We start from the raw sequence: 25,126 nt of genomic DNA, 5'->3' as shown, positions 1-25,126 counted from the left end.
CCAAACATTAAATAGAAAGATTTATATAGTAAACAAGCTCTTTAGCACTGCAGAGAATATTCAGAAGTATCGCACAAATGTGTTTCTTTTAATGCTATTCCAAAGAAATGGGCTGGCCAAACGACCATTCTATTTAATGATTGGAGTTTTATCATGTCAATTATTCATTTGCCTCCGCCTGCCGCGTCAACAGACTTCCTGAAAATGCTCGTGCCTCCCGTTCAGCTCAGGAAAGCTGAAAAACTCGGCATGCAGGGGGGACAAAATTCAGGTAAGTCCATCGGTATTAGTGTCGCTTTGTCGTCATTTGTTATTCGTTTTGTCATTACACCCCACGAGCCACGCAGAAGTTACTGGTTTGCCCCGCTTAATGAAGAATTTAAATAGTAACAGGTCTGTTTGTCAGGTTGTTGGTCTCTCTGAGCTCGCGCCAGGTTTGCTATTTAAAATGATATTGACATGTTGGCTAGAAACATTAATTTGTTCATGGATAAAAAAAACAAAAAACACTTGTTTTTTTCTTAGCTCCAAGATTGTAACTGCCAGCGTTAACTAGTAAACGAACGAGTTCACTCATACCCACATACTAGTTTCTAGTGTTGGCCTGTCATCATCGGCTAGCTGTGTTTATCTCTTGAGTTGCTAAGGAGCTGAAGTTGTGCATATTCATTTATTTGTCGTTCGTTTTTCTGACGTTTTAAAGTCACGTTTTGCTGTTGTTAGTTTTAACGGTTCCTTTGGTAGATATTCACGATTGCAATTTAGACACATTTTGGTTGACAGTGTTTACCTCACTAAGTCCTGATCATGCAACAGACTTCCCCAGTATCACTATATTTAAGCAGTGGGTTTGTACCAACCTAAAACCTTGTAAATGGAAAAAATAAATTGATATTTATCACTTTATCGATTTCATATCACTTGAGCGAGGTCTATCAGATCATCGAAACTGCCACATCATTGATGCAATAAAAAGTGTTGGCGATAAATGGGACAAAGTGTGCACCTGTGCGAGAATCCCAGACAGTCAGCAGTGCTCCTTTTTTTTTTTTTTTTTGGCCCCACAAAGGTATCGCTTGCTACAGGTTTTTAGAGCCAATTTCGGAGAGGAATGCACTCTTGGGCTTCTGTGGGTGTTGTGAAAGAGTTGCATTCTTGACTTCGTCCCCGCCCAGCCTTTCAGAGACTCATAGGGGAGAAGTGGACACCACAGGGTTTTCTTCTAACAGTTATGGAAATCTGCCAGGCATTGATTTCGCTTGAGTCTTAACAAGTGGCTTCGAAGAAAATTAACACGCGAGAAAAGTTGCATATTTGTGCGTTCTTACCGGCTGCCACAACCAAGTCCATCTCAGATTTTTCTAGACTGTTACATTATCGTAAGTAAAGCATCTTAATGTGCAGTCTTTACCTGATAAACTTGTTCTAAGAGAATCTTATTGTTTTAAATCCTTCATAGCTGTACACTTCAAAGTTTAACTTTCTTAAGTCAAATCCTCACACATAGTAGACCATTGAGTCAAAATTGTTAAAGGGATGCCCAAAAATGAAAAGGCTCATCATTTACACACCGTCATGCCATTCAAGATATGTATGACTTTCTTCTGCTGAACATAAACAAAGATTTTTAGAAGAATATTTCAGCTCTGTAGGTCCTTACAATGCAAGTGAATGGTGACCAGAACTTTGAATGTCCAAAAATCACATAAAGGAAACATAAAAGTAATACATATGACTAAAGGGGTTAAATCTATACCTTCAGAAGTGATATGATAGGTGTGGGTGAGAAACCGATCAATATTTAAGTTCTTTTTTTTTTTTTTTTTTTACCCTAAATCTCCACTTTCACTTTCATATCTGAAAGTCACATGTGGTGCCTGTTTATGAAGTGAAAGTGGAGACTTAAATATTGATCTGTTTCTCACCCAGACCTATCATATCACTTCTGAAGATATAGATTTAACCACTGGTATCGTATGGATTACCTTTATATGATTTTTGGAGCTTCAAATGTCTGGCCACCATTCACTTGCATTGTGTGGACCTAGAGAGCTGAAATCTTCATTTGTGTTCCGCAGAATAAAGAAAGACATACACAACTGGGAAGGCATGAGCGTAAATGATGAGAGAATTTTCGCTTTTAGGTGAACTATTCCTTTAAAGAGATTACTTCTCAAGTTTAGTTTCAATCGCATTACTGGTTTTGAGTGTCAAACATAATGGCAGAATTTAAAAAATGTGGTGTCCTCCGAGATTGATGTCAGACAGGTGTGATTCAGCCATTCCAAACAACATTTCCTGCTTTGTTTTCATTAAAATACCAAAGCTTTTGCGTCATATTTGCGTTGGCTAATGCTGTCAAACCACAAGCACTTGGAAATTTTGAGCAATGAACTTTGTATTTAGACTGTAAATCCATCCATTCACATTTCCCCCAACTAATGGTTGGCACACTCCCTTAGTTGAGAAACAGAGTATAATTGTTCAGAATGTTCCTCTGTTTTGCTGATGTCAGACCTTTGAAGATATTGCATCTGTAACTTATCTGATAAACAAAGTCTTTTTAAGGTTAGGTGCAGATCAAGGATCATTTTAACTAGGGAGGGACCGATTTTAGCGAAACACTATAAGCCGATACTGATACCTAGGACTGCACAATTAATTGAAAAAATAATCAAAATGACAATTACAGCTGTTGCAGTTATAGAATCGTGAAAAGTGTCAGTTACAGCATTCCATTTAGGTGTACTCCTATTGCACCAAAATGTTCTATTTACAACATATTTTTTGGGCATGTGGTACCAAATCTGGCATCATATAATGCCATATGCAAAGGCAAATCTGACGCATTTGAATAAGTCTAAAGGCATATTAGTAATATACTGATACTGTGTATGATTTATTCAAAATGTGAATAACACTTTTTGTTGTCATGCAATTAAAATATTAAAGAAATTCAGGAACACAGTTCTTTAAGTTGTTTTGATGCATAGCCTACCTTAAGGATATGGCATGCAACTGCCTGACACAAAATAAGTATTTTAATGTCAATTCTGTTAATCATAATGAATAATCGCAATTACAATATCAAAGAAAATAATCGGCAATTATGATTATTATCATAATTACGCAGCCCTACTGATACTGTCCACCTCCCCCCCCCCCACACACACACACACACACTTACTTTTTGTCATCAGATTTTACTTTGGAGTTATGAGTGTTACAAAAGCTTCTTTACTGTTCTAACAATAAATAATTTCCATTAAACAAGGATTGGATCTGTTGAACACTTGACAAGCAAACATTTTAAAGAGAGCCACATTGAAAGATAAATAGAAGATAAAAAGCTAAAGCAAAAATAACTTGGTCATTAGAGAGTAAGATAGAAAGTGCAGCTTGTTCACACAGTGCTGACTGATGCGCTGAATGCAGACTATATTTTAAAACGCTGGCTTTTAGGGTTTAGTAATTGCACAAGGCCATATTGTAAATTCAATCAATCATGCACAATTAATGGATATCATACCCATATCTCAAAAGTCAAAGTCTTCTACATAGTGTGGAAATTATTTCTGTGCATTTTGTGCATTTGAATTCACAGAGTTTTTACATCGTGTTACTAATTAATTACAAGTAAACCATCGTTTTTTTTCACATCTGCATTTTTATGCTTATAACCGATATGCTGATTGTTTTAATTTGATCAAAATTTGGACGATAAATATCAGCAGCCAATACATCTGTGCATCCATAAGTTCACATTGCAATGTGTTAGATAGGGAGTAAAGATAATTATTTTTATTATAATTTATTTATGAATAAAACATAAATAACAATAATAAATGCAATATCTTTTATGATGGGAGGTTTTGAACTACTCAGAATAAAATCTTATTTTCTGGTGCTTTCCAGGATGTCGAACATTGTGTTTATTGTTCAAAAGGTGATATCGGTCTCTCTTTGTCTCTCTCCAACTCTTTTCTCTATGTAGCAGGTTACCTATAACAGCATGAATACAAGAGAGCTCAAAAGAGGATAACCATGCCGTGACACCCTGCTCCAGCCGTCCTCCTCCTGTGATCTGTGGTGTTTTATTTATTTTCCATTTTGGAAACTATCCTGCAAGGATTAAAGAATAGGATTCAAGGTTCATGGATATCAAACACTGCATTTTCTGGCATTTTTTTATTGGACGAGTACATGTGTTCCCATCACCACTACAATCTCTGACACTGTTTTGGAGCAAGACCAGAAGGGACATCCCTTTTTTTTTTCATGTTCCTCAACCTTGTTTTTGGCGAGATGTGTTGTTTTAGTTGTCCGCCTTGACAGAGTTTCCTTTTAATTTTTTTAGCTGGACCATTACCTCTGCTTTTTGTGCTTGTTTGTACCTGAATTTTTTGGGGGGTTTGTTATAACCACACTATGTTTATTTTGATTAAGTTGTTCATTTTGTGGTCTCTGACCTGAATGCAGTGCAGTTTGTTATTTGAAATTGTGCTTACTATTTTTATTTATCTGAAAACAGGAAAATTGTTGATGATTTCTTTATATGAATATTTATGTATGATGCACACAGAATTCAGTTTTGTTTGACCTTGACAGTTTTGTTTGTTCTCATTGTGATGATTTCCCAGCCATTGCAGTCAGGCAAAGGCACAGTTGAGAAAAAAAGCAAATAATCTAGTTAAATCCACATATTTGTGTTTAAGCAAAATATGATAATTTTGGGATATTAGCAATGATTAACAGGAAGTCTGTCTCATAGATTGTAGAATCACAAGTTAATGTGGTTTCTGTATATTGTGCTTTGATCATATGTTAGTAACAGTTAGTAACATGATTGGGCATTGTTTCATACAAAAAGCACTGATGTGAGAGATTTAACTCTATCAGGGATACAAAAGCCTGCTGAAGTTTTTCTTTTTGATTTGAATAGACACCTGCTGACAAACTTACTGAAAAGCCCATGATGTGGGTTTAAAAAAGATGACACATTATTACTCCCAGTGACCATCTTCATAAACTCCTCGAAACATCCAGTGCTTCCGTCCAGAACAAAAAGTAATCTCACTAGAGTGTAAAAGAGACCAAGAACAGGACTCTGCATGAGGTGCTCAAGCTGTCCACTCCAAACATACCCATACCCGCACTGAACATGCGCTCACCAGGCCCTGAGAGCCCATCCATGACTGAGGAGGCCCTCCTGCATGGACAGTTTGGCGGTTGGAGCAGCGGAGGGGGAAGTGGAAGTAACAGTAGCAGCTGCCCCAACAGCCCTGGAGGTGTTTCTTTACCTTCCAGCCCTGCTTCCAACAGCTATGCCCTGACCCTCACTCCCACACACATCCATGTCCAGCGGCTGTCTTCTCGCACTGGGAAGCAGTCCAGGTTATTGCTGCCCCTGGCTGAGCTGACTGGCTGCAGCTGTCCGCGGTCACCAGCACCTCCTTTGCTGGTGCTTTACTGGTACCCTCCGGGTAAACGCCGGAAGGGTGTCTCCAGACACAGGCAGGTGAGGGCGTACTTGTCGGAGAGTAGAGCTGAGGTGGAGAAATGGAATGCTGCTATACATTGCCTGCTGAGGGGGATGGATGTCAGCTCCACTACAGGTGAGAGTGTGTGTGTATGTTGGATTTCTCTGTTGCAGTTAGTGATTTAAAAAAAAAAAATATATATATATATATTTTTTTTTGTTAATGTGAAGGAGAATGTGCAGTCAATTTTGCAATAATGACTGGCTAAATATATTATACAGCTTATTAAACTGTTACAGAGTTGAACTGGTATTGTGTAAGAAAGAGACCGCTTCAGGGTGAAAAGAAAAAGTGGGCTTGGATCTCTCATATTGCAATTTATATGGGAAATGAGTTACCTGGGGCAGTGGTCAGTTATAAAATGTAACGTCAAATTAACCACAGAATGCTGCAGTTGTCCAATAAGAAAAATTAAAAAGATAGTGCAACCAAAAAAATCAAAATTCTCATCATTTACTCAGCCTCATGCCATCCCAGATGTGTATGACTTTCTTCTGCTGAAGGGCAATTCCACGAAAATGTCAACCATACCATGGTCTATTCATCATGCTGCCTTGATGGGTATTATAACATAATATAATATATCTCAGAGGTCGAAGTCTGCAGATTTCGAAGCGTTTTGAATGGTTTCCCCTTATAATGTAAGTGATGCTTTCACAACTGTCACACCCGTAACGAAGAGATGTCACGTTCGTAATGCTGGTTTTTCCCCATTTATGTGAAAATGACAATTAATAAAAAATTAATAGATGTTCTTAGGAGTGCCAACCCTTCTAAATTCTGTGGCTATTATTATTTCTGGATTGTGCATTTCAATTCACAGAGATTTTATGAAGTGTGTGGTCTCCCAAAAACTTGTGTCCATTTTTGTCACATCTGTAATGCAAGCACTTTTCTGTTGTTTGGACTGTCTTCAGGAGTCTATGATAATATATAAAAATGGTTTAATATACTGGTAATGAGTAATTTATATATGATGTTAAATTTCACATTTTCACTGAAAATGTCACATCCATAACGCTGGAATTGCCCTGAACACAAAGATTTTTAGAAGAATATCTCAGCTCTAGGTCCACACAAAGCAAGTGAATGGTGGCCAGAACTTTGAGGGTCCAAAAAGCATATAAAGGCAGCATAAAAGTAATCCATATGACTCCAGTGTTTAAATACATAAATCGATATGATGGGTGTGGTTGAGAAACAGATCAATATTTAAGTCCTTTTTTACTATATATGTCTACTTTTACTTCCACATTTTTCTTCTTTTGTTTTTGGCGATTCGCATTCTTAGTGCATATTGCCACCTACTGCGTAGAGAGGAGAATTTATTGTAAAAAATGACCTAAATGTTGATCTGTTTCTCACCCACACCTATCATTATCGCTTCTGAAGATATGGATTTTACCACTGGAGTCTTATGGATTTCTTTTATGCTGCCTTTATGTGCTTTTTGGACCTTCAAATTTCTGGCCACCATTCACTTGCATTGTATGGACCTACAGAGCTGAAATATTCTTCTAAAAATCTTTGTTTGTGTTCAGCAAAATAAAGAAAGTCATAAACATCTGGGATGGGATGAGGGTGAGTAAATGATGAGAGAATTTTTGGCTGAACTATCCCTTTAAGTTTAAGTATTGAATGTTTGATAAGTTGTAACGTTGTCTTATTGTGACTATAACATCATAGATGCTGCTTTGTCTTCAAGTAAGCTAGATGTATGCCTGTTTTTTGTGGATAAGCAATTAAAGTAGCCTCTTGAAGCTTTTATTGGAAAGTGCTTTCAATAAATCCTCCAGAATAAATTCAAGAAAACATTAGTATGTGTCTTATAAATTGAACTCATATAATGCCACTATCATTTATTTTATTGTGATCTAAGTTTATGTGTGATTGTGTTTGCATATATTTGTAAAATAATTTGTTTAAATTTGCCTTTCTGTCTCTCTGCTCCATTTGACTTCTGTTTTTTCTGGTTTGCACACATAATGGGTACCACATGCTGTCATTCACAGTCAGAGAATGGGTGGGTCTGCATCAGGAAAAACACAGCTTGTTTTGAGTAGTGCAAATCATTCAGTAGTAATACACCAGGCTTTATTTAACAGATGTTGTATGCTGTTGCTCTGCCCCTGTTTTTTAACCACCGACTGTAGTTATTTACAGTTTTCTTAGTGATAGCCAATGCAGCTCCTAATGTATGATTAAAATGCCACCCTGAACCTTCAGATTATTCTAATACTGTGTGATATAGATGTTGTTGTTTTTTTTTTTTTTTTTGGCCTTTCTTTATTAAGCATCTTGTGTTAGGAGTTCACCTGTTAGGTCTGCTCTCACAGACTGGTGGTGTGAAAGTATGTACTCGCCATTTAAAGCTATGATGTTTATTTATTAAAAATTTTTGGATCAAGGGATATTTGATCATCATTTCAATAATACTTAAAGGTAAAAGTTGTTTATAGTAAAAAAAAAAAAAAAAAAATTCATGACTGAAGTTTTCCAGACAGCATCTAGGTCTGGATGTATAAAACCATTATTTGACCTCAAGGGCAAAAAAAAAAAAAAAAAAAAGTCTTTGACCAAAATTCTGTCATACCAACTACAAAATATGCTTGATGCCTTATCCTTTTTGTTGTTTTTAGACTGATTTCCTTTTCTTGCTCTCTTATTGATCAGAATTTAGCAAAAGCATGCTGCCTCGTCCCCGTCGACTGTTGCTGCTGGTAAATCCATTTAGTGGACGGGGTCAAGCAATGCAGTGGTGTCAAACACACATACTTCCAATGATCAGAGAAGCTAACATCAACTACAACCTTATACAGACAGGTACCGATCAACACAAACACATGGCCTCAGTTATAAACTTTGACAGTACTGATTCAGGCTAAATCATAGTAAAGTTATAAATCAGTTTTAAAACACCCACACAAAAACTAAATTTCCCAGGGACCTGGGTAGCTCAGCGAGTTAAGACGCTAACTACCACCCCTGGAGCCGCGAGTTAGAATCCAGGGTGCTGAGTGACTCCAGCCAGGTCTCCTAAGCAACCAAATTGGCCCAGTTGCTAGGGAAGGTAGAGTCACATGGGGTAACCTCCTTGTGGTCGCAATAATATGGTTCGCGCTCGGTGGGGCGCGTGGTGAGTTGTGCGTGGATGCCGTAGAGAATAGCGCGAAGCCTTCACATGCGCTATGTCTCCGCGGTAACGCGCTCAACAAGCCACGTGATAAGATGCGCGGATTGACATCTCAGATGCGGAGGCAACTGAGATTCATCCTCTGCCACCCGGATTGAGGCGAGTCACTACGCCACCACAAGGACTTAGAGCGCACTGGGAATTGGACATTCCAAATTGAGGAGAAAAAAAAACTAAAGAAAAAACTAAATTTCCCATTGAACGAATGTGTTATATTGTTTTTTTGTGCAGAGCGTCAGAATCATGCTCGTGAGCTGATTAGAGAAATCTCGCTACCAGAATGGGATGGAATCATTATTGTATCTGGAGATGGACTCTTGCATGAGGTGAATCTCATAACAATCTTGAATTCACATTAATTTATTACTTAACTTATTACTGTGTTAATGTATTTGTATTACTACATGATATTTTTAACTGTAGATTTCTGGCAATTTTTATGGCAATTGTTGAATGAGTGAAGCCACAGTGACAGTTTGCTTATGGTATTACTGTATAAGAGTACTTTATTAGCATGTTTTAATTGTCAGCATAAAATATTTGCAGGTTTATTTGAACAAAATAGACACTACCTGACCACCTCAAGAATTGCATGTACAGTCAAAAATATAAGATTGAAAGGAATTATTTATATATATTATTTGCATATATAAACAAAATCCATGTGTCCTGACTCTGCAGGTGATAAATGGCCTTATGGAAAGGCCAGACTGGGAACAAGCAATAAAAACTCCTGTGGGAATTCTGCCGTGTGGCTCTGGGAATGCACTTGCTGGTTCTATCAACCACTATGCAGGGTGAGAAAGGCACATTAGCTCATCTGGGACACACTTACCTGAAGCTCTAGTTCTTGAGAGGCTCCCTTGTTTTTTTTAAATATTAATCCTCATGCATGCTAACAAACCCTGATGTAAACAGCCTTTAAAAAGGTCCTTTATGTACTGTTCTCTTTAAAGAACTAAAATATATTATATTAATTATATGATTATGTTTTATTGATAATATAGTGTAATGTGATATAATGTAGTATAATAAAAATATATATAAAAAAATATTAATTCACACAATGTTTTCTCATGGTTGGTGTTTCGTTTTTTCAATGTATTTCTTTCTGTCTTTCAGATATGACATGTGCCTTCGGGAACCTCTCCTCCTAAACTGCTGTTTTCTGCTTTGCCGGGGTGGGGTCAAACCAATGGACCTTGTCTCTGTTACAACCAGCCCCATTGCTTCATCATCCACATCCAATCAGAACGGGCACTCACCTGCACCCAGGAGGCTTTTTTCTTTCCTTTCTGTGGCATGGGGTTTTGTGTCTGATGTGGACATTGAGAGTGAGCGCTACAGAGGGCTGGGCTCTGCGCGGTTTACACTGGGAACACTGGTTAGATTGGCTTCTCTACGATCCTATAAGGGACGTCTTTCCTACTTGCCACCTTCTATTTTCAATCCATCCCCAGATGCCACACCTCAGCCTCCCCGCAGGCCTCTTTCACGCAGCATTACGGAGGGTCTAGAGGGATTTTGTCGCACACCCATCCACCGGACCTGCTCCGACATGGGCCTGAGTGAACAAAGAAGCCTCCGAAAAGGAGATGGGGAGAGAGAGAGGGAGCGAGAGAGGGAGAGGGAGAGGCAAGAGAGAGAGAGGGAGAGGGAAAGGAGGAGAGAGAGGGCAAGGGGCATAGGAGTAGTGAGAGCTAGCAGTCTAGCAGAGGACAGAGAGAGGGAGATAGAAGCAGAAGAGAAAATGGAGGAGACATCAGGGACCAGCTCAGAATATAATGGAAAGGAGGAGTGTGAAAACATAGCCAGTAATGATGTAGCGAATAAAGGGGAAATAAGAGAACTTGAAGGGAATGAGTTGAGTGAGAAAGATGGCGTTGATGAAGAAAAGGAGGTAAATGAGTGTGTAGGGAGTTATCAGACCACGCCACCTGACCTGCAACATGCACCACAGAAAAATTCTGCACCCTCGAGCCAGATCATTAATGCCTTCTTCAGCCAGCCAATCGGTGTTGACACTGACCAAGACTTGGAGCTGGCAGCCTATGGGAAGGAGGATGAAGATCAAAATGGCACCTACTTTCAGAGAGAGGCGTATCCACTGGACAAGTCTCGCGAGCGAGCCCTCACCATCTCTTCGTCTCCATTCCGTCAGTCTCCTTTTAAATCTTTCAAAACTAAAACTTTGGACCACAACCAGAACCCCTCACGGCCACGCCCCCTCTCCCTCCTGCACCAATCTCATTCAAACTCTCTCCCACCCAAATTCCCATCCCTTTCTCTGTCCCTCTCACCAACCCCTCCTTCATCTCCATCTTGCGCTTCTCCCCATTCTTCTTATCTCACCCCACGTCCGAACACCCCCAGCTCCTCTTCCTCATCACCCTCCTTTCACTCACCAACCCCGTCCTTCAACTTTGATCTCGCTGAGCCTGCAGGGCCCCTGAAGAACTGCCCTCACATGTCATCCTCCATTAACCTGCCAGAGGATGACCTGCTACCTCCTCTGGACCAGCCTCTACCTACACGAGACTGGGTCACGATTGAGGGTGACTTTGTCCTGGTTCTTGCCATCTACCAGTCCCACCTGGGAGCTGATCTTTTTGCTGCTCCTCAGGCCCGATTTGATGATGGGTTGATCCATCTGACGTTTGTGCGGGCTGGGATCTCCCGGGCAACCCTGTTGAGACTGTTCCTAGCAATGGAGAGAGGAGCCCATTTGTCTGTTACCTCTCCCTATGTTAGTCATGTTTCTGCTCGGGCTTTCCGTCTTCAGCCACTTTCACCTCGAGGAACCCTCACTGTAGATGGGGAGCTGGTGCCATATGGTCCTCTGCAGGCACAGGTAAGATAAAAAGATACTGGAAAAAATTTGTAAACCAAAGATTTACAAGTCTGATAATTATGCAACTTATGATCCGACAGCATCACAATAGTACGACACTAGGGCTGTATCAATACAATCAAATATCTATATATCGCAATACTTTAGGTCCATGTATCAATGTTTATATTGAACTATTTGTGCTTTCATATCATGACCAACTTTTCAATAAAGAAGAAGCAGATTGTCTAAATGCAAACTCTGAAAGTGTTGTTCCTCAGTGCATTCAGAGACGCTTCTATGAGACGCAAGAGAGATTGGGCCGGGCAAAAATAACGATTTTTCACTTAATCACGATGAATGTATGACTGTTGATTCTTAAAATCCTAAGATCCCTCTTTATATCTTATGTGCATGCAGCGTTACACTCTACATCATGGGTATCAAACATGCGGTCCGTGGGCCGGATTCGGCCCACCAAGGAGTCATCTCCGGCAGCGGGATGATTTGCGGAAAAAATAAATAAGTAATGTTTGAAAACATTTACGTTGATTTAGCCTGTAACTTGGGTAAGATGTATTCATACTATTATTTTATTAGCAACAGCAGGACAGATAAACATTAACATTTGTGGTGTTGCATGTAGCTAAGTTATAGCTTGTATGATCAGTGGAATTTCTTTTAATTACGTAGGACATTCAGCGCTCACAGAGTCACCCCTATCAATGAATGCCACACATGTCTAAGGGTGACAAGTTCCATGGCCACACGTTCCCACAGTGAAGTTTCTCTCACAGAAATAATGACAATATGGACAGGTCCAAGGATAAATATTAGATGTAATAACTGTTGCATTGTTTACGTTCCAGTGAACTATTAATAATTTTAAGCAGGTTTCAGTTCAGTTCATAAACGGTTTGGCATTTATGTTCGGTTTCTGTTGGTTTGAGGCTAAAGCTCCAGCCAAAGAGCGAGCGGTTATCTCTTTTTCTTGTAAATATTATTGCTTGATTCCCTTCAACTAATTGTGTGTGTATTTGTGATGGAACCTCTGGTTAATGACATTAGTAAATTCTGTGTTTTTCCTTTTGTTCAGAGTAAAATTAGCACCCACCAACAGGGCTGTAGCAAGGAATTCTGAGCCCCCGGAGTGTATATTGATCTGGGCCACTTTCATATTAAAAATACAGTTAAAATTTTGTTGTAGGGCCCCCCTGACCAGTGGGACCCTAGAATTGTTTCCACCTTTCACCCCATTAGCTACGGCCCTGCCCACCAACTCCCCAAATGTAGATATTTTATGCGCAGTGGCAGGTTATTTCTGTGGCGGGCGACTTGTAAAAATCTTGTAGTAACATGACAAGAAATGCTGTCAGACACAAAGATGCGCATATAAAGAAACACGCTTGATTATATTTTGAAGAACAGATGAAAGAATAAAGCCGTTGATGTGCGTATCTGATTTGCTGTGCATTCAGAGGCGTTCTCTGCCGCAAATAAGCGCAGCACTTCTCATGGAACATGCGCATGCAGAGTGCTCACTGTTTCTGCTGTTTTAGTCATCTGAAAATAGTTTGCAATTGCAAGAACAGTGTCATCCATGAGAACGCTGCAAATTAATTCAGACCATCTCAGGAGGTCCTCTAAGTTTAATTTGCTTGATTTCCACGGAGCAGTTCGCGTTTACACGCATTGTGAACGCAACATTGCTTAATTCCAAACATTTGTGGCTGAATACATAACCATACAAATTAAATTGCATGCAGTGACATTAATGAATTGTCATGTGTTTCATCATAATTCACTACAGCTTCAGAAATGGTGTTTTATATACCTTTATGAATAACCAAAGGAGCTGGTAAAAAAAAATCAAAGTGGCTGGTGAAATTGGGCATTCACAGCCACTGTGGCTGGTGAGCAAAAACAAAATCATATATTTTTACCACAGTGTTAACTATGAAAACAGCATCTTTCAATTTTCCTGCTCCAATTTTCTTTTGCTCCACCGCTGAACTACCAGCATCACTAAAGAAATTATATTTTACCCAAGTTATGAGTTTGCAGTCTGAATTGAATGTGGTGACATAACCTGAAAGGCTGCTCAGCAAGGAAGAAGCCACTGCTCCAAAACTGCCATAAAAAGCCAGACTACAGTTTGCAAGTGCACATGGGGACAAAGATCTATCTTTTTGGAGAAATGTCCTCTGGTCTGATGAAACAGAAATGGAACCTTTTGGCCATAATGACCATCGTTATGTTTGGAGGGAAAAGGGTGATGCTTGCAAGCTGAAGAACACCATCCCAACCGTGAAGCATGGGGGTGGCAGCATCATGTTGTGGGGGTGCTTTGCTATAGGAGGTACTGGTGTACTTCACAAAATAGATGGCATCATGAGGAAGGAAATTTATGTGGATATATTGAAGGAACATCTCAAGATATCAGCCATGAAGTTAAAGCTTGGTCGCAAATGGGTCTTCCAAATGGACAATGACCCCAAGCATACCTCCAAAGTTGTGGCAAAATGGCTTAAGGACAACAAAGTCAAGGTATTGGAGTGGCCATCACAAAGCCCTGACCTCAATCCGATAGAAAATTTGTGGGCAGAACCGAAAAAGCATGTGCGAGCAAGGAGTCCTACAAACCTGACTCCGTTACACCAGTTCTGTCAGGAGAAATGGGCCAAAATTCCAGCAACTTATTGTGAGAAGCTTGTGGAAGGCTACTCAAAATGTTTGACCCAAGTTAAACAATTTAAAGACAATGCTACCAAATACTAACAAAGTGTATGTAAACTTCTGACCCACTGGGAATGTGATGAAAGAAATAAAAGCTGAAATAAATAATTCTCACTACTATTATTCTGACATTTCACATTCTTAAAATAAAGTAGTGATCCTAACTGACCTAAGACAGGGAATGTTTTCTATGATTAAATGACAGGAATTGTGAAAAACTGAGTTTAAATGTATTTGGCTAAGGCATATTTAAACATCTGACTTCAACTGTGTGTGTGTGTGTGTGTGTGTGTGTGTGTGTGTGTGTGTGTGTGTGTGTGTGTGTGTGTGTGTGTGAGACAGACAGGCCTCTTGTTCATCGGAAAGGAGGAAGCGGGAACCGGGTTATCAACCAAAAAGACTTAATTAAACAACACAACATAAAACTGCTTTTCAGCATAACAAAACACATGTCGACACACACAGCTCCGTGTGTCTCTCCCTCTCTGGCTTCTCCAGCTCCTCCTTATCTCTCTCTCCCGCTGATTGGGGCAACTCAGCGCCAGACATGCATCCTTACGGCCCGACCACACACTCCTCTTCATCACTATATATATATATATATATATATATATATATATATACACACACACACACACACACACGCACACTGGCAGCCAAAAGTTTGGAATAATGTACAGATTTTGCTGTTTCGGAAGGAAATGGGTACCTTAATTCACCAAAGTGGCATTCAACTGATCACAAAGTATAGTCAGGACATTACTGATGTAAAAAACAGCACCATCACTATTTGAAAAATGTCATTTTTGATCAAATCTAGACAGGCCCTATTTCCAGCAGCCATCACTCCAACACCTTATCCTTGAGTAATCATGATAAACTGCTAATTTGGTACTAGAACATCACTTGCCATTATATCAAACACAGTTGAAAGCTATTTGGTTCGTTAAATGAAGCTTAACATTGTCTTTGTGTTTGTTTTTGAGTTGCCACAGTATGCAATAGACTGGCATGTCTTAAGGTCAATATTAGGTCAAAAATGGCAAAAAAGAAACAGCTTTCTCTAGAAACTCGTCAGTCAATCATTGTTTTGAGGAATGAAGGCTATACAATGCTTGAAATTGCCAAAACACTGAAGATTTCATACAAAGGTGTACACTACAGTCTTCAAAGACAAAGAACAACTGGTTCTAACAAGGACAGAAAGAGATGTGGAAGGCCAGATGTACAACTAAACAAGAGGATAAGTACATCAGAGTCTCTAGTTTGAGAAATATATGCCTCACAAGTCCTCAGCTGACAGCTTCATTGAATTCTACCTGCTCAACACCAGTTTCATGTACAACAGTAAAGAGAAGACTCAGGGGTGCTGGCCTTATGGGAAGAATTGCAAAGAAAAAGCCACTTTTGAAACAGAAAAACAAAAAGAAAGGTTAGAGTGGGCAAAGAAACACAGACATTGGACACAGATAATTGGAAAAGTGTTATGGATTTTAATCCCATTGAGCTTTTGTGGGATCAGCTAGACTGTAAGGTGCGTGAGAAGTGCCCGACAAGTGCTACAGGAAGCGTGGGGTGAAATGCCACCTGAGTATCTGGGCAAACTGACAGCTAGAATGCCAAGGATCAGCAAAGCTTTCATTGCTGCACATGGAGGATTTTTTGATGAGAACTCTTTGAAGTAGTTTAAGAAGTTCTGAATATTTTTTTCAAATTGTAATAGTAATTTTTCACATTATTAATGTCCTGACTATACATTGTGATCAGTTGAATGCCACTTTGGTGAATAAAAGTATAAATGTCTTTCCATAAGAGCAAAATCTGTACATTATTCCAAACTTTTGACCACCAGTGTATATATACAGCTCTGGAAAAAAATTAAGAGATCACTGGAAAATTATCAGTTTCTCTGGATTTACTATTTATAGGTATGTGTTTGAGTAAAATGAACATTTTTGTTTTATTCTATAAAGCACTGACAACACTTCTCCCAAATTGCAAATAAAAATATTATCATTTAAAGCATTTACTTGCAGAAAATGACAACTGGTAAAAATAACAAAAAAGATGCAGTGTTTTCAGACTTCAAATAATGCAAAGAAAACAAGTTTATATTCATTTTTAAAAAACACAATAATGTTTTAACTTAGGAAGAGTTCAGAAATCAATATTTGGCAGAATAGCCTGGATTTTCCTTCACAGCTTTCATGTGTCTTGGCATGCTCTCTACCAGTCTTTCACGTTGCTGTAGGGTGACGTTATGCCGCTCCTGGCACAAAAATTCAAGCAGCTCGGATTTGTTTGATGGCTTGTGGCCATCCATCTTCATCTTGATCACATTCCAGAGGTTTTCATTGGGGTTCAGGTCTGGAGATTGGGCTGGCCATGACAGGGTCTTGATCTGGTGGTCCTCCATCCACACCTTGATTGACCTGGCTGGGTGGCATTGAGCATTGTCCTGCTGAAAAAACCAATCCTCAGAGTTGGGGAACATTGTCAGAGCAGAAGGAAGCAAGTTTTCTTCCAGGGTAACCTTGTACGTGGCTTGATTCATGCATCCTTCACAAAGACGAATCTGCCCGTTTCCAACCTTGCTGAAGCACCCCCAGATCATCACCAGTCCTCTACCAAATTTCACAGTGGGTGTGAGACACTGTGGCTTGAAGGCCTCTCTAGGTCTCCGTCTAACCATTAGACGGCCAGAGGGAGGACTGGTGATGATCTGGGTGTGCTTCAGCAAACTTTAGTATTGTGTTGTTTAAAAATTTTCTTTGCATTATTCGAGGTCTGAAAACACTGCATCTTTTTTGTTATTTTGATCAGTTGTCATTTTCTGTAAATAAATGCTCTAAATGACAATATTTTTTTTGGGCAAAATTATGTCAGTACTTTATAGAATAAAACAAAAATGTTAATTTTACTCAAACACATACCTATTAATAATAAATCCAGAGAAACTGATAATTTTGCAGTGGTATCTTAATTTTTTCCAGGGGGGGCGTGTGTGTGTGTGTGTGTGTGTGTGTGTGTGTGTGTGTGTGTGTGTGTGTGTGTGTGTGTGTGTGTGTATATATACCGATCAGCCACAACATTAAAACCACCTGCTTAATATTGTGTAGGTCCCCATCGTGCCGCCAAAAGTGCGCCAACCCACATCTCAGAATAGCATTCTGAGATTATATTATTCTCACCACAATTGTACAGAGTGGTTATCTGAGTTACCATAGACTTTGTCAGTTCGAACCAGAACCAAGCCATTCTCTGTTGACCTCTCTCATCAACAAGGCATTTCCATCCACAGAACTGCCGCTCGCTGGATGTTTTTTGTTTTTGGCACCATTCTGAGTAAATTCTAGAGACTGTTTTGTGTGAAAATCCCAGGAGATCAGCAGTTACAGAAATACTCAAACCAGCCCATCTGGCACCAACAATCATGCAGTATATATCATTTATAAAAATAAACTTGGTCCCCAAGCAATGTCATTTGGTCCAGTCAGGCCTGTGACCCAAAATGAGTTTGACACCTCTGCTCTACATTATCCATATAATGTTCTCCACTGGCTGGTAAGTGTTCAGATTTAACTCAGCAGTGTTTGAGTAGAATAGTGGTGAAGAAGTTAAGCAGCAAGATCTTTTCACTGCGTGCTGAGAGTAAACGTTTTGTTTGACTTATTCTGTGTAATGTGTGTCCAAAGATGAGATCCAAGCAATCCATTTGTCTTTGAATAATGTCTCTTTTAATATCCTTTCTGTTCTCTACAGTCAGCTAAGTCCCTGCTGCTGGTCTTAAAGAGACAGTCCTGCTTCAGCACTTGTTCTACAAATCAGTGTAAATACTTGTAAATAGTACAAATTAGGCATGTAAACAACAAACATGTTACAAAATATGTATACATGCAGTATAATATAAATATCATATTTATTGATGGAATACATGGACTTTGTATATTTTTAAAAAGCTAAAATGTTAAACTAATGATAAAATAAAATTAATATTTCTGTTATTTACCAAGTTAGAACTTCCCCTGTATACTCACCACAATAGCTGAAATAGAATTTCGTTTATTCTGTATGGAAGCAAAATGGGCATTATTATTTCTGAAATATGAAATGAAAGCCTGTGACTCTGAACTGAATCATGATATCATGAAATATCAAATCATAACATGTGTATTCAAAAATGTACCATATCTTGAGGTGGCTGGCGATACTCTGCCCTGTTAGACTCGTGGGCAAATTCACTAAACAGTTGCAGCACTTTTGCCAGAAGCATCATGCCTGTTCAGACTTTTTCTTTCAGATTTTTGAGCCAAGAGGATTTTGAATGGATTTTAAATTCCATTATTGCAAAATTCCATATTGTGCCTTTGATTATTAATTTATATGATTATTGCATGTAAAAAAAGAATGTCTGTGGCAGAAATCTTATTCACATCTCAAAATTTTCTCAGTCCAAACAAGTCACATGTTCCACTATAGGTGGAGTCATGTGGCTGCTTCAGAGATCACCATCACGGTGAAGGTTGAGCACCCAGTGGAAAGCGTAATGTTAAGCTAATTAATTGAATCAACTTATGTTCAGTTAACATTTGCCAACTATGTCTGATCTTTGTGGAACAGACAAACCTTTTTATCATAGTCTAAAATATATTATGTTAGTGTTTTGGTTGCTATTCATTTCCTTTTTTTTTCTGTGTTTAAACAAAGCAGCAGCTTATCTTTTTTAGTGTGAATCCTCTCAGTCCAGTCATTATAAAAACTTTAAGAAACAAATGGCGATTTAATATGGTTTCTCGGTAGCCGCAGGTTCTGTATTTTCAATGGGAGAAATGTGGTGGGAGACTAAATGAGACATCAGCTCCTTTGTCTTGCATGATGTCTTACAGCACACACTGACCTTGTTGCACCCTTAAAAAAAATATAAGCGCATGACCCTGACTTTTGCGCATGGTTTTCTTTGCAATAAACCTGCATCTTATTCATTAACCATCAGCAATCTAGTTTAAGCAGGCGCAATCTGTGCTAAAATAGTGCTGCGTCTTTAGTATTTATAAGTAATTGTAATTTCTTTCTCCGCAAACACAACTCGTTTCTATGTAAATTGGCCTCATTATAGATTAAGCTTTATTCACAAAACTCTGCTATTTGCCCGGCACCATAAATAGTGTACTATTACGGCCTGAGAAAAGCAGGTGATAAACAGAATTTTCTTTTAAAGAGATGCTTGTGTACTTAAATATTATTGGCCCCCAAAATGCATGAATTTGAGAGCTCTCTTGTTTTCTTTTTTCACATTTCAGATTTCTGTACCTTTCTTTTTTTTTTTTCAGGTTCATCCCTCCATAGCCCGTTTGATTGTCGGGGACTCGGGAGTAAAGATTACAAGATTCTGACCTGTTTGGATTTGCCCAGGCAGGGATTAACATCATGATCTGGGTTACATAACATTTTGCCATCCACATACTGGGGGAGAGACAAACAGCTAGCCAGTAGTTGCAATCACTGCTTTTACTAGGATTAACCAAGGGGTTGCTTATTCAAGCTGCATATGCAAGGAGTATTGCGGAATTCAACAAAGGGATGAAAATTTGCGGCCTATTGCATGACTGTAGGATTACCACTTGGATTACCGTCACTTTAGCCTGAGAGAGAGAAAACAGCAATGTCTGGATAAATGTGGAAACAGCGAAACTGAATGTTTCAAACTGGTGTATACATTTTAGTATGCATTTGTGCATAGATTCTCAACAGTACTGCTGCCTTATTTCAGAGAATGAGAAAAAAGTCACAGACAGAACACTAAAAACAATGCAGGCTTTTAGGTTTGCTACACGTACGTCCAAATATGGCTTCACCCATGTCACATAATAGGTACCCCTGGAATGCCTTATTTGTCTCTGAACACCCCCACCCCATTAGTATCACACTTAATCCAAAGACCTCATTTAGCAAAGATGTATCTACATTCTCCATCCAGCTCTTTGGAAAACTTCCATTGTTTCATGGGACTAATCAGAAACGTAATCAGTTTTCTCTTGTGTCCTCGCAAACTTTCATGCTTTGAGCAGAATTATGTCAACAATGGTATTTTTGGCGGGTATTTTTAGGACACAATCATTGTGTTGATTGAGTAGAACAGTTAAATGTGGACTGTTATGCTATATATTGCATTGCTAGATTGTGTATGAAAGCATGCAATGGCCATTATATTATTAGGTAACTAGCTATATGCATTGCAAAGAACACTGAAAGCAAACTTTCATTTTGGGGTTGTTTTTTTATGATTTGCATTAAATTTGCTCTCAGCTCTCACAGGTGTTTTGGTGTTGCTTTGATAAATCAGCAGCAGGGCTGCCAAATCTGTCAATCTCTAATTGCTTGACAGTCAGTCATGGTTTGGCAAAAGGCAGGAAGGCCTGGTAGTGGTTTTCTGTCTCCTGGTAATGTTGAAGTCATGCTAATTTGCATAGGAACATTTGCATAAAGTTTACTAACTTTCAGGCAAATTTAAATAAAACACTTTCATGTTTGAGGACTGGTGATTGTGTCTTTTTTTTCCCCCCTCAAACTATATAATGCTGAGTTTTCATGCAGTGAGGAACTGGAAGATCTCAATCAACTGATAAAGCACCTTTTAACCCAGTCCTCTAACAAAATTATATTAAATATTAGGTAAGGACTATTTAATAGTACTGTAATACGTAACTGAACATTTTTAGCCTATTTCTTTTTTCAGACCATAGCTTAAGAGTCACTAGAGACATATTGTTCAGTTCTGTGGAAAGCCCAGCTGTGGAGCTGACTATGATTGTAAAGGAGCGCTAGCTTGGTGGCTTTTCAAGTGCTCTTGAATTTTACCTAAATATTCAAAAGTAATTTTCATTTTCCTGAGGACCATAATTTGTCAGTTGCAGACTTTTGCTTTCATTTCTGAATGTCAAATGATTAGTAAATTACTCCAATATCTGGCTGGAATTTCCGAACAGCTGTTTAGTTCTGTCTTCTGTCTGCAATCATTTCTACTTCTGTTAATCCCTGCTTTCCTCAGTTTTTAATGGAATAGTTCACTCAAAACATTAATTGTCATCATTTACTCTCCGTGATGTTGTTCCAATCCCATATGACGTTTTGTCTTCCATGGAACGTAAAAAGAGATGTTAAGACATTTTCAGTTGCCATTTACTTTCATTATATGGAAAGAAAAGTGTAACTTCTCCTAACAACGGCCCAACATCTCCTGTGTTCAGTGGAAGAAAGTCATACTGGTTTGGAATGGCATGAGGGTGAGTAAATGATGACAAAACTTTCATTTTGGGGTGACTAAGCACCAGTGTATATGTATTGTTAGTTGTTTTGTTGCTGATTTGAGTGGCAATCAGATGGCCAGTTATTTGTTTTTGGTTTAAAAAACATTTTCCCCCTATGTTTCCTTCCTCCTTTTGTTGTACCTTGCTGTAGAGTGATCTAATAATTTTGGTATCAAGCTGCTGTCCACCTTGAAAATGCCAGTTTAAGATGTCTCCTCATTCAATGATGCTTGTAATAAGACTGTAATTACTATTAAAAGAATATTATATTAAACATATACTTGTTATTTACAGTTTGAAGTTCTGTACATTTTAAAATGTTTGAGATCAGTTTTAACTATGAAACTTTCCATTTTGTGTTTTCCAGTCTTTCACTTTTATAGGAGTGCCAAAGGGAGAAAAACAATTGCATGAGGTGTTGCAGCCAATAAGGCTCAGGATTGTTGATAAATGTCTGCTTCCGGTTGAATTCAGTAAATGTCAGCTCAGGAATGTTTTTCCTGTTCAATTAGCACATTCTCAAGGGTAGACAAGAAAATAAGTTAGCTATTGAACAAAGAAAAACATGTAACAATTACCGAAGCGATTGTGTGCAAATAATTCAAGACTGATTCATAGGTGGAAAACAAAGCTTGTTCTCTTTAGGCAAGATGAGTAAGGCACCAGTGGTCAGTTGCACAGTATGTTTCACTTCTCTCTGTCTTCTGCTGGTTATCAGGTTTACACAAACTGGTAAACAAGGAAGCTGCCGTCTCAGACTCTCTTCCTCTCTTTCTTTCAGCTCTTCATCTCTCTTCCCTCCACTAATCTCTTTCTACCACTGCACTTTTCACTATCTTGCTTTCTTGGAGTTTCTCCATCTTCCTATTAGCTATCACCTTCCTTATTTTCCCCCTTTTTTCCCCACTTGTATCTCAGTGTTCACTCGATTACAACATACTACATTGCTCTTTTGCTCTTTTAGATTACAGCTTTCTGTTGCCCTCTCCCTCCCTCCCTTCGTCTCCCCTCCTTTTCCCCTAGAATCAAGACATTGTTTTCATCACCTTTTGTCCTTAGCTGTTTCTCAATTGCTGTGCACCTCAGGCTTTTGTTAAACAAACTCTCAGGTGGTGGCAGTGATTAAACAGTGTACCTCATTGTTGCTTACTCGGGGAGAGAGAAAGACAGCAGTTGCATCAGAAATTAAATATTTACAGATTTTAGTGTTTATGTGCAATTGAGAAGCAAGTCAAACTGTCTGTCCTCTGAAGTTTTCTGAAGATGCCTTGTAATTGTTGAATTGCATTTCATAAGATGCATATTTTAACTTGATGTTATAATATAATTATTTTATTGATAAATTACATAACATGAAATTTTAGTGTCCCACTACATAGATTCTATCTGCAAGGGCACTCTAATATCCACAGTATCCATCCACAATTTCCATTTCAAAAACAAACCTTAAGAAGCCTTATATTGTTATGGAGGATCCAGCGCCATCAAGTAAAATGCTTGTAACCTCTGCCTGACAAGTCTAAGCTGATTACAGTCTAAGCTACAGCTCATAAAATAGATCAGTCAGCCAGAAGATCTGCTATCTTGCCAGTTCTGAGCATTCCTATCAATAGGATCTTTATTCAACCCCTTACGCCTTTTCCATCTGACTGTCCTGTTGGTTCTGTATTGATGACAGGAATGAATGAATTTAATAAACATGACACCAAGGAAAGTGAAGCTATTAACCTGTAATGCCTTCAGATCCAACAGCTTGTTGTGTTGTCTGGTTGTTTTGACTCTTGATAGTATTTGAATGATCAAAACAGAGCCTAACACGTGCTCTCGCCACAAGAGGGCGTACACAAGCCACTTTTAAAATTATAACTTCTGTAGCTTTGAAAACTGTGATTTGCTTGGAATACATTGGAATGTAGAGAAATAGCACAAAGGTCATAATCCACCTGCGGTGCTTGTATTGACAGACATTAAACATTGATAAAATAGTACTAAATGAGTATGAGCCTAACAAAAACACAGCAATTACAAATATTTGACATTAACTATTCACTGGCAAATAACTAGTTGCATATAAAGATTAATGTAATTTATAAAACATTTTACCAGTCAAATAACTTATGCTGACCATCTACATTTGCATAAAGTGGCCAAAACGAATAACATTGGGAGTTATAAATTTCAACATGCTCATTTTAACTTAAATGATTTCATAATATGCATATTTGTTGGTGTACTTGTGTATAAACATCCCCTGACTACCTTAAACTAGCCCCTTAAACTCTATGGCTCCATAGGGGTGCGCTATTTCGTGAAATAAGTTTACGCTTAAAATGTTTAAAGTCCCCGGATACATAAGTCAGGCACATGGGGAATCATTTGAAAGCTTAGAATCTGAACTTTTAATAGAATACCATCAATTTTTAATTTATGTTACATAAAATAACAAAATAATGGCTGAAAACATCCGTGTCAAAAAAATGCACCAGCTAGAGGTAATGTGGTAGACATATTAATGTGAATATAAAAGTCTTTCACATAGCACTTAAATGGATAAGTCATATATCAAATGAAAGCTACAGTTCTTACAAAGTACAGTTTATTTTGTTGCTCTAATACCACAGTTCAAAAGATTTTCAAAAGAATCACAAAATGTTTGGGGGACGACAACAGAGAAGGCTCGATCTCCCTTAGACTTGCAATGACAGCGGGGAACTGATAAAAGAAGTTGATTACAAGATCTAAGCATTCTAGGAGGCAAATATGGGTGCAGAAGGTCAATAATATATTGAGATATATATAATATATATCATCATACAGTATGCCGCATTCATCAAAAAATCCAAAGCACGAGAACTTGTGGAGTTAGAAGGGAATATTAAAAATGGTGTCTGATGGCCTCAGAGAATTGACCAGACTGAAATACAGATATAATACTATTTTGTCGCAGAAAGTGGAGTTTTGGCTATTCAGGGCAAGACAGTCATATTTTGAGTCGGGGGACAAAGCAGGGAAGCTTTTGGCTAGATATATAAAGCAGAGAGAGTCTTTTTCTACCATTCCCTCAGTGAAATCTGCTAGTGGTGAAATATGTACCTGAGCCATTGATATTAATAATGCTTTTAAAGAATTCTATCTTGATCTTTATAGTTCCACATCTTCATCTAATGATGAAGATATTAGAAACTTTGTGGAACCATTAGATCTCCCTAAACTGACGACTGAGCAAAAAAATTCTCTTGATTCTGAGATAACCTTGGAGGAGCTTGGCGAGGTAATTAGGGCCTTGCCTACAGGCAAATCTCCCTGGCCAGACTGATTTGCTGCCTGAATTTTTTAGATCTTATGCTACAGAATTGGCTTCACTTTTATTAGAAGTTTATATGGATCATTAAAGAATGGAAAGCTTCCTGGACCAGTCTGTTTCTTAAAAAGGACAAAGATCCAAGCGAGTGTAAGAGTTACCGTCCAATTTCCCTGATCCAGTTAGACATTAAAATATTGTCAAAAATTTTAGTTAACT

At 38.5% G+C, this 25,126-nt stretch overlaps 1 protein-coding gene across 2 annotated transcripts; it reads left to right on the top strand.

Moving 5' to 3' along the window:
- Positions 1 to 77: 77 nt before the first annotated feature.
- Positions 78 to 20,611, top strand: sphk2 (sphingosine kinase 2). Of its 2 annotated transcripts, none has more exons than XM_051720149.1 (7): positions 78 to 271; positions 3,998 to 5,615; positions 8,214 to 8,363; positions 8,965 to 9,059; positions 9,415 to 9,530; positions 9,856 to 11,584; positions 19,630 to 20,611. In XM_051720149.1, the coding sequence occupies exons 2-7, from the start codon at positions 5,162 to 5,164 to the stop codon at positions 19,690 to 19,692; spliced, it is 2,607 nt and encodes an 868-aa protein (XP_051576109.1). In that variant the 5' UTR covers positions 78 to 271; positions 3,998 to 5,161; the 3' UTR covers positions 19,693 to 20,611. The 2 variants fall into 2 exon arrangements, with proteins under 2 accessions (XP_051576109.1, XP_051576108.1); XM_051720148.1 differs by having other exon boundaries at positions 3,995 to 5,615.
- Positions 20,612 to 25,126: the final 4,515 nt, after the last annotated feature.

Source organism: Myxocyprinus asiaticus, chromosome 16, assembly GCF_019703515.2.
Source record: "Myxocyprinus asiaticus isolate MX2 ecotype Aquarium Trade chromosome 16, UBuf_Myxa_2, whole genome shotgun sequence".
Classification (NCBI taxonomy): domain Eukaryota; kingdom Metazoa; phylum Chordata; class Actinopteri; order Cypriniformes; family Catostomidae; genus Myxocyprinus; species Myxocyprinus asiaticus.
Note: the sequence above shows the minus strand (reverse complement) of the source record. Positions and strands in the feature narration are given on the sequence as shown.

What these genes read in the sequence shown, in the direction of transcription:
- sphk2 (XM_051720149.1), top strand. Translation starts at nt 5,162, where the DNA reads ATGCGCTCACCAGGCCCTGAGAGCCCATCCATGACTGAGGAGGCCCTC. An exon ending in CTACAACCTTATACAGACAG is followed by an intron (nt 8,364 to 8,964) that starts GTACCGATCAAC and finishes TTTTTTGTGCAG; the next exon opens with AGCGTCAGAATCATGCTCGT. An exon ending in ATGGTCCTCTGCAGGCACAG is followed by an intron (nt 11,585 to 19,629) that starts GTAAGATAAAAA and finishes TTTTTTTTTCAG; the next exon opens with GTTCATCCCTCCATAGCCCG.